General features: G+C 34.0%; 1 protein-coding gene across 1 annotated transcript; it reads left to right on the top strand.

The window, feature by feature from the left end:
- The first annotated feature begins 423 nt into the window (after nucleotides 1-423).
- LOC115978971 (mRNA-decapping enzyme-like protein) lies at nucleotides 424-9,688 on the top strand. The gene is made up of 8 exons (XM_031100905.1): nucleotides 424-856; nucleotides 933-973; nucleotides 1,087-1,136; nucleotides 1,918-2,062; nucleotides 5,891-5,947; nucleotides 6,582-6,708; nucleotides 7,496-7,957; nucleotides 9,358-9,688. Exons 1-8 carry the CDS (start codon nucleotides 695-697, stop codon nucleotides 9,412-9,414), a joined length of 1,101 nt encoding a protein of 366 aa, XP_030956765.1. The 5' UTR covers nucleotides 424-694; the 3' UTR covers nucleotides 9,415-9,688.
- Nucleotides 9,689-10,610: the final 922 nt, after the last annotated feature.

Raw genomic sequence — 10,610 nt, 5'->3', positions numbered from 1 at the left:
ATATTCTCTATATCTTTAACATTCATGATAAATTTTGTATCAATCAGATATCATTTATTATTTGTTCAATAAATAGATGAGGTTTATAGTCGTTACTCCAAAGAGCTGAATATTTAATACAACTTGAACATTGAATTATGGCAATGTTCTTCTCAAAACTACAAAAATAATTAAAGTGATTATTATTGTAAATTAAGGAAGAGATCATATTTTATGAATAGCGAATGAATTACTTATGGATATATTAATTGGTTTGGACATGGTTTGCGCCCAATGCATCTAAGCATTGGACATAATACGATGCGGACACAAGTTCAGTTTTAGACACCCCTATCATATCTAGTATACAAATGGAGGGGACAAACTCACAAAAGCTTTAAAGCTATGTAAGAGATTTTCTTTTGTTGTTTTTGCTTTGTGTTTTTTTTTTCCAACGGTAAATAGTCGTTGGGTCTGGTTAAAAAAAAAGGGGTAATATAGTAACTTTGCAGAATAAACTTAGGTAGCAAGCTTTCGCTGAGTAGTGGTGGTGGTGGTCGTAGTAGGCATCGACAATTGAAATTGACACACGCAACTCTTTCTTCTTCTTCTTCTTCTTCTTCACTCTCTCTGTCTCTGCAATTGAGACCCCAAACTCTAGGGTTTTTGTTGGCACAGACACAGAGTCCCAACATCAACAGCAACAACAGCAAAAATGTCACAACAGAGTGGGAAGCTAATGCCAAATCTGGACCAACAGAGCACGAAGCTCCTCAACCTCACCGTTCTCCAGCGAATCGATCCCTTCGTCGAGGAGATCCTCATCACTGCTGCTCACGTCACCTTCTACGAGTTCAACATCGACCTTAGCCAATGGGTTCGCCTCTCTCTCTCTCTCTCTCAATTTCAAATTCTTCGCTTTCTCTGATTTTTTTTTTTGGGTTCATTTTCAGAGCCGCAAGGACGTCGAAGGATCTCTCTTTGTCGTCAAGAGGTAAATTGTTTGGGCCTTTTTGTATTTGTGGGTTGTTGTTAATGTTAATTGCGTGGTTTCGTTAAGAATTTTTTATAAAAATTTTAAATTTTTTGTTGTTATGTGAATTTTAGGAATACTCAACCTCGGTTTCAGTTCATTGTGATGAATCGGCGTAATACGGGTTAGTGAATTTCTATGCTGTCTTATTTTGCTGATTGAACTTCCTAATTACTTGTTTGTTTGGTAGTATTTCTATTATCTTAGGTCCAATTGTGATATGGTTAATAGAGTTGATAAACTGCATAGTCTGTCAGGAACTCAGGGATGAATGCCCCTGGATTACTTGCCAACTGGTTCTGGCGGGTGGGGTTGGGTGCCCGTAGGTTTTACTGGGTAAAGGCGAGTCCAAAGGTCTCTTCTTTAGAAAGGTTCCACATGTTATTAAAAAAATAAAAAAATAAAAAGTAAAAGAATTGCCTTTTGGGGTGCACCAAGTTTTAATTTTTAACAATTTTGTGTGGCATTTGCATTGGCATTGAGGCAAAGTAATACTAATACAATCTCTATCATATTTTGTTTTCGGGTTTGGTTTTAGTTTGCCTAGAGAAGGTATCTCTTGTATAGGATACATGCATCCTCCCTCTCATGGTATGTGGGTCCCACACGTTGTCAGAGGGAGGATTCAGATATCTGATGCATAAAATAATTATTGACTTTTACCCACCTTGATTTGTAGGCTTAAAGGTAGAATGGCAATGATATGAGTACGTTGATTTGGGGATTGAAATTGATCATTTGATATGATTATGCACCATTTTCAATATCGTTTCCTTAAGTAGGATTAAGTTTCACATGTTGCTGCTAACAATTTGGTTCAGAGTTACTAGATTGCTTTAGTGTAACAGGCATATATGTTCCTCCATTTGTTGAACTGAAGAACTTAAGTATGTTGATATAAACAGATAATTTGGTGGAGAATCTATTGGGAGATTTCGAGTATGAAGTCCAGGCTCCATATTTATTATATCGAAATGCCTCCCAAGAAGTGAATGGCATTTGGTTTTACAATGCACGTGAATGTGAAGACGTTGCAAATCTGTTTAACAGGTAAAAAAATGAAATTTTTCCATAGTCACTAATTCTATATTACTTCATAATCTCGTAACACTTTGTTAATTTGACATAATCAAGATTCATGTTTATTTTTTAAGCTCAACATTTTTATTGATGGACCTTCATGGACTCATTACTTCAAATAAGACCCTTTCTGGGGATCTGGCCTTAAGTTGTTCCACCATTTTATGGTCTGTGGAGGAACTGTATGAACTGGACTTTTATTTGATGCAATTATTGTCTTGAATGTTTTGTTGTAGCTTTTCTTGTGTGCTAATGTGGAGATATGTATGAACATTACATAATCTTTTTCTTTCTTTCTTTTTCCCCCCTACCTCCTAATCTTAATCTGGTGCAGTATTTCTATTATAAATTGCAGTGAAACTGTTTGTACCCAATAGAAGATTAGGAAGGTCATGGTAAATTTGCGTGGATCATAGGTCATTGCAGTGTACTGAATGCTGCTTATCCCAAAATATTACTTAGTGCAATCTTTCCATTGCTATTTAATCTTAGGCAGTTGTTGGCCTTGGCCATGATTCTGTATTTAATTTTCTAGCATCCTTCTAAATGGTACGAGATATATTTAATGTTATTTAATCTTTATTTCTATCTACTTGTACTTGGATTTTCTACTTATTTCATATATTCCTAAAGTGAAGTACTATATTAATAGGCTGTGCTTGTTGATTAAATGTTGTCTTAAAGGATGTGAAAAGCCAATTTGCCTATAAAGTATTGATTTAAGATCAAAGATCCTGGTTGTTATATTTGTGAAGGCCTGAAGCCTCATAATCTGGTACTCAGTCTAGTTTGCAAATTAGTTAGCATAGCATGGCTGTCATATCTTGTTTTCTTGGAGTATATCTTTTTGTTATTATTCTTCTTGGATATGTTTCAGTGGGGCATGTGAGGAAAAATATAATCTTTTGTAACTTGGTGTACTTTAAGCAAGATATTTAACTATGATGCCATGTTCTTTATCCAATTCAGCCATTGAGTTCCTTTTTTCTGTTACCATTGTTTGTCTTGAAAGTGACCGAAGGTGAAGCTACATTGCTTTTGCTAATTACAGTAAGAGTCCATTCTCTGAAATAGAGCACAGTCTCTACCCATAGAAAAATTGTAGTAAAAGGCAAATGATATAACTTGATCCAATAGGGTCGTAACACCTTTATATCTAAAAGAAATGACATGATACTAAAACCATTTGGTTCATTAGGGTGGTTAACTGGCTAGGCTGCTCATGGAGTGAGGGTCTTTTTAGCATAATGTTAGGACTGATTTGTGAAGTCACAAATGACTCATAATGTGCAAGAGGTGGCTGTTTATCAGTAAATGGAAACTCCCTATCAGGCCAAAGGCCAGACTGCAATGAGTTTTGGGGTTCTTATGTGACATCTAAGTAGGAGCATGGCAAGGTTGTAGGAATGTCTTGATTGCAACCGGTATGGTGTATAGTGTGAACCCAAATCATTAATGCATTTTTGAAGGATTATTGTGTGGGGATATAGATCATAGAGATAGTTACCAGTAATTTACACAATCATTGCAATTTTGCCAAAAAATAAAAACTTGAATGATTGAGAGGCTGCTTCTTGGGATCTTTTCTTAGGTCAGCCCCTTGTCATTTTTTCAGCAATTGAGCATTTATTTATTTCTCAAATTGCAATGGTGGATGATTTGTGCATTTCATGTAAGTATATTAGGATATTTAATATGCCCATGTTTGATTGCACCCATTATGTTGAGGTTTGTGGATTTACACCACCAGTTCAGAAATATTTGGTGTGCGTTGCATGACTAGATGTGTCTGTCTTCTAGGACATAAAATTTTTTGGACAAGCACGAGGATCTTCTACTTTGGTGGGATGACTTTTGGGATCACTTTGCATGTTAGGATTTTGTTACATGGAGTTGTCCTTATGAAAATTGCTGTACGAAAATATTTCATTGGTTGTTCAGTTTGGCAGAAAGTGGATGCAGCATTTCAGAAAACTTTGGTTTTCATTCATCTTAATTTAATAGTTGGAATAATGTTGGCTTCTGAATTTGGGTCATTTTCTACTTCTACCGTTAACAGCGTAATACTCATCTATATTGAACTGAGTGTCATGGTAAGCTTTTTTAAGGAACACACATCTATATAGAACTGAATGTTATGGTAAGCTTTTTTAAGGAACACACATCTATATATAACTGAATGTTATGGTAAGCTGTTTTTAAGGATGTCATGAATAAACTGTTAGTTTTGTGGAGAGGATAAAATTCTGGATGGAGTCCATTCTTGGAAACTTATGAGTGGAAAACTGAGCTAGAAAATTTCTAAAGTTTCATTTTCATCAACAGCTTTCTTTACCAGCCTGTGAAATGTTGATCTTGTGGCTTGCCATGAAATTATATGTCCAACATTGCTAGGAGGAGGCTAGAGGAACTAGATGGTTGACAATGCTATTCGTTCAGTCCTATGTATAAAGGTGCTGTATACATCTGATTTGTTCTATTTGATGGATCTCAGATCAATTTACCATAGATTATCAATAAAAATTATTCAAAGGTTCTAATGGATTGTATGTTTACAAATAACTCTGTCACTTGATGAAAAATAGTAACAGCACGTTGAATTTGGTCTCGTGATGAGAAGTAATTGTAGCATGTTCTTTTTCCAAATTCTGATTACTGGATATGGTTGAGTTCTCTCACTTCAATTTATCATATAAATTTATGAATGTGAACATACATATATAAAGGCTATGTTGCACAGATACTTCTTTAGGAGAGTTGTATTCTTATCTGTGCTACATATGTTTTTGGATGCTTTCTACACTCAATCATAGCTAAAAGGTCGAGAAAGTTATATTTTTGGATCCTTACTGATACTTATCCTTTACTTCACAAATTTATCAAATAACAACAAAACCAAAGTCTCAGTCCCAAAATTTTGGGTCAGCTATGGATTCTCAACAGTTTAGTTAGGGTCGGCCACATGTATTTTTTTACTCCATTCTGTTCTATCTAAATTCATACACTTTGATACTTCCTTAATTGATGTTCTTTTTTATTACTTCTACTAATGTTATGTTTATCTTCCTCTGCCTTTTTTCGTTCCCTCTATATGGATCAACCCACTCTTTCTTACTAGTGCATTAATTACTCTCATTTGAACATATTTATTAAATATTTGATTTAAAAGTTACACTTTGTGAATGTAACTCTTGGATAAGTACCAGATACATGTGACCTTCTTAAGTATAGAATAGAAATGTAAATTATGACTAAAAACACATGAAGGGTTCATGCCACACATTTGCACAAATGTATTAATTGTGAATTTTTTACACAATTAATCAATACATCTACATAATAGAATATTTGAAAATCTAGTTACACATGCATGTGTGCCTGAGTACACGCACGCACATCTTAATGAATTCAATTAGTTATTAGCATGTTCCCAAAGGATCTTATCCTTGACATATTAGAGTATTTGTGTCTTACTGGATCTGTATTATGTTTCGAACAAAGAATTACTTTGATGTCAAATAAACGTCAAAGTGCCATTTGCATTTGGTTCTAGATAATTTTTTGTAATTCATAGGCCTCCTGATGTTGTTGTTACAAATATTTGTTTGGTTTTAACTGAAATGAATGTATGTTATCCATTTAACAAAAAACTTATTATGTATAATTTTATCTCAACTTATCCACACACACACACAACAAAAAAAAAAAAAAAAAAAAAAAAAAAAGATGAAAGAAAAAAGAAAAAAAACCTCAAACACTTTATTTATTTCACTTTTTAAATTTCTTTTATGCTTGCAGGATACTAAATGCATACTCCAAGGTGCCTCAAAAGTCAAAGGTGTCTCCCAACAAAAGGTATTAATTGGCAATCCATTCTATGGATTTTTTTAAAAATATTTTGAACTAAGAAAGAGTGATGATGTTTTAATTTTTATTTGACTTTAAATTTTGGCTGTAATATTACTTTTTTTTCATTTGAGTGACGGTCTTTTCTGATATATATCATGGCCTATGTGGCAATCTTTATAGAATCTTCTACAACTTCTATTATTATATATAAATATTGTTGAATGATATGTAAATTACGCATTGAAAGTAACAAAAAATTGTATAAAGCATTGTGCTTTTATGTTGATCATCACTTGCATGGCCTTTTAAAAAATAATGATAATAATATTGTCCTCATTTCATTCTGATAGTGTTGGACTTGCATCTGCATTTTTCTAATGGTTGCAGAGTTTCTATACCTGTAGTTTTACTTCTTTCTAGTTGTGACTTGTGAAGTTTCCTTGTTACATTTTTCATAAAAGCCTCCATGCATCCTTCATTTTTATTGGTAATATTCTAATGTTTTCTTTGGCTGACACCCTTGATATTCATTCTTCACCCTCTGTGTAATCTGTTTTATGTATAATTGTTATAAAAAACACACCCAAAAAAAAAAAAAAAAAAACGCGAGAAATAATTTTTCAGATTTATTTCACTGCAGTGAGTTTGAGGAACTGGAAGCAGTCCCAACTTTGGCAGTTATGGACGGTCCTCTAGAGCCATCATCATCAACTGCCTCCAATGTCACAGATGTTCCTGATGATCCTTCCTTTGTGAACTTCTTCAGTGTACGTATGTTGTACTCTTCTGGACAATGTTATCTGGTTCTGTGAATTATTTCATGGCATTTTTTATGTTCACCTGTATATCATGCCTTAAATAAACTGTGGTGCAAGCATCATAAATATGATGTGCAGCCATATAATATTCTCAAAAATCAAATATGGTCTTCTATCAAAGTTATTTCAGCTTTTTTCCATGCAGAAAAATAAATAAATTCATTTCAGCTTTTGGTATAAAAATCCTCTCTTCTTGGTTGTAAATGATTTTTTGAAAAATTTCCTCTCTTTTTAAAGAAAGCTCCTCTTTTTAGATCAGATCAAAAAGTGTCACAGTTAAGTAAAGATCGGACGCAGATCCCATGTTGACACATGGTATGACAAGGAAGTTGCCTAATCTGCATCATAGATGTGCAAATCACTGTTTTGGGATATGAAACAAATTCGATGGAAGGACTTCTATTGATTTAATTGTTTTCTAAGAGGAACTTGAATTCAAATGCATGTAGATGTATCACTATTTTCTTTTATAGCCAAGATATTTGTATTCTAGATTCGATTTCTGTCTCCTTTACCCAAAAATGGATGCCTTAATGTTTATATAGATGCATTCTTCATATCTGTATTTGTTGGTAGGCTGATTTTATTTGCTTGTTTCATGGATTTAAACTTCAACTTCTGCTTTACAACCAAACACAAATCTCTCTCTCTCTCTCTCTCTCTCTCTCTCTCTCTCTCTCACATATAATTTCTTTGTTTTTGAGTAGTACTGAATCTATTGATTACCATATTGCAGGCAGCTATGACTGTTGGTAATTCTTCAAATGCTGCAATATCTGGACAAGCTTACCAGTTCCCTGCAATGGTCCCTCCACCTTCCCAACCGGTCAGTGTTGCTGCTTCAACCATGCCCACCTTGCAAATACCACCCCCTCCTTTGTCATCATCTATTCCTTTAATGCCCCACCTTGATACTCCTGAATCCAACAGCAACAGCAACCTGACCGCTAATCTTGTAAAGCCTTCTTCATTTTCTGTTCCTCCTTCCTCTGCAACAATGATCCCACTTGTCTCTTCATCCATGCCTTCTGCTCCTCCACTTCACAACCTACAACGCCCCTATGGTGCACCGTTGTTACAACCTTTTCCACCTCCCAATCCTCCACCATCTCTCGCTCCTTCTCCTATTCCAACTCCAAACTATGGACCAGTTATAAACCGAGAAAAAGTCCGAGATGCACTTTTGGTGCTTGTTCAGGTTAGTTTGTTTAGTTACATGACTCAGGTGGCTGTGATTAAAATTTTTGTTAATTATCAAAATAGTCATGTTTTGTGTTTGCATGAAATCATTAAGCTTCTTTGATAGCTGATTGATTGCTGATAGATCATAAATTTGCTATTCGAAATTTTGAATGCTTTTTGGACATTTTGCACGGAAGAATGTGGACTTTTGAGGTTAAATAAATAATCAGGAGTCAATTATATTTATATGGATATTGAAGGAAACCAATTTTCTAGTTCTGTAATACCATCACTTCCTCAGTAAAATCGGTATCCCCTGGTACTGAAAATATGGTTATTAATTGAAGGAATTGGAGTTAAGGTTGTATGGGTGTAATTTAAGTTCCAGACTCTGTATTTGTCATCTTTTGGTGGCTTTCTTATAATTGAGCTTGCATGCGACTGGTTTTTCTGCTTATTGAGTGTGGGACTCAATTTAAGGCATACTTGTCATTAGTGTTTGTTGCACATGGAATTGCTTTGTTGTATTCAATTACTACTTAACAACCTTCTGAAAGAGAAAGTCGTGTAAACAATCTGATGCTGCGTAGTGGTATGACCAGTTTAAACCTTACAGCCCTTACGTTTGCTTTGGAAGTTCCGGTGCTTAGGAAGTGCCACTTCCCTAGTGTTTGCTATATTTCCTTTTGTAATTGCTGGGATATTGATGTTACCTTCTTGGGGCATTGTGTCACTGACTGTTGTTAGAAATTTTTATGAAACTAACCTTAAGGGTGTAAAGTGACACTACTAAACACAGTAACAAAATGAAAATAGGGCAAATTCAAGGGGAGTAAAACATCTGTAGTTCATATATTATGTGACTAGAAGGAAAAAAAAAAAAGTACATCACTTAAGGAACTATCTGTTTCTGATTTTTATATTCTTTCCATGCCCTTCTATTATTTCCACAATCTTCACAGGCTCTCTCTTGTTATTGCCTTTTCTGGGATTAGATTTGTGTTGATCATTAATGTGCGGCATTCTAATCTCCTGGAACTTGGGTCTATAAATGACGTGTTATAGATGGTTTAGTCGTTTAGATTGGTCAGCTTAGTCAAATTGACCTTGGAACGCTTCTTTTTATCATCTGAGTTAACTCATGTAGTTGTCATAACCTTAACACACACATATGATTGTTAGGAAATAAGCAAATCTCAAGTTATGTTTACTTTTTCTGACTAACTTTGCTTGTTCAATTATGGAATATTCTCTTCTATTTGTTAGAATTGGATAGTGGGGATTTCTTTCTTTTCCCATCATACTTCTCATCATGCTCTAAACTTTTTCAAGTAAATCTTGCTTAAAAAAAGCCTTCCTACTTGTGTTAAGCTGCTTCTTGCATTGTTTCTGATCAACTCTGTATTTGTGATATAGGACAATCAATTCATTGACATGGTGTATCGAGCTCTTTTGAATGCACACCACTCATAATCAATTGGAAGAGGCTTTGTGATCCACATGCTGGAATTTTGTTTATTATTTAGTTTTTATATTGTTGATTTTTTCCTTTTTTGTTTTTTAAAATAACCTTTCTGGAAGTGTGCAAGGAGATTGTATAGCATTTACATCTGATCACCTTTCCAATGATAGTACTTTTTAGTTTTTATTAAGCGAAAATTATAATATAGGTTGTTTGGACATATTTCACATGTAAAGTTTACACTCCTATAGTTTGGACTAAATTGCAAAGTATTTTATTTTTTCCCAAATTAGCAGAAAATGAGAAAAATACTCGTTTCCCTTCTATTTACGCTCTCCCGAAGCAACTAGCCACCTACTCCTCTCCAACCCATACGCCCCCACCAACAACACAGCAACGTGGTTGAAAACCTGTATATCAACCTTTCTATTCATCGAAGAAATTCAAATCAAGGGACTCTTCTGGTACTTTGTCATTTTCCCTTAATTTAGATGAAAAAATTAACGCAACTACAAACCATAGGGAGGTTACGTTTTAAAAAGTGAAGATGAAGTAAGGCATGCTCAAATTACCGGAGGCTTTGGTAACCTATACATCAACTGCTCAAACTTGAAAAAAAATTAATAAAAAAAAATTGATTGGTAAGTCTAAATTCATTTTTGTGTACATTCTTTGAAAAATTGTGTATATTAAGGATGCGTTTGAATATCGTTTATTTTACTGAAAACACTATAACAAAATAATTTTTAAATTTGTGAATAGTGACATGGGGTCCATTTTTAATGAAAGTTTTGTTGAAAAAAAATAGGTTTGTACTATTCATGGGACTTACTTGAAAACAAACCATAGACATCGAGTCACAGAATGCTTTTCAAAAAAAAAAAAGGGGAAATGCAAAACATTGGGAAATTTATCGGTATCCAAACATATACTAAATGTACATAATTCCTCTTTTTGAAGCCTTTGAGGAATAGGATTTATTCTAAATCCAGTTCCAAAATGAATTTTAGGAATATAATATGTTACGATAAATAAATTTCTTCATTTGTTCCGATAATGGAATCTTGAAATGCGACATTATAAAAAACTATCAGTCAATTATTTTGGTTTAAAATTTTCAGAATTACATCCAGAAATTAATTCCTCTTTTTTTTCTTTTTTCTTTTTTTTTTGAGTATGATGCTCATCTTCTTTGTTGAGTATGATG

The sequence above is a fragment of the Quercus lobata genome, chromosome 1 (genome assembly GCF_001633185.2).
Source record: "Quercus lobata isolate SW786 chromosome 1, ValleyOak3.0 Primary Assembly, whole genome shotgun sequence".
Taxonomy (NCBI): Eukaryota; Viridiplantae; Streptophyta; class Magnoliopsida; order Fagales; family Fagaceae; genus Quercus; species Quercus lobata.
This window is presented reverse-complemented; position numbering and strand designations above follow the sequence as displayed.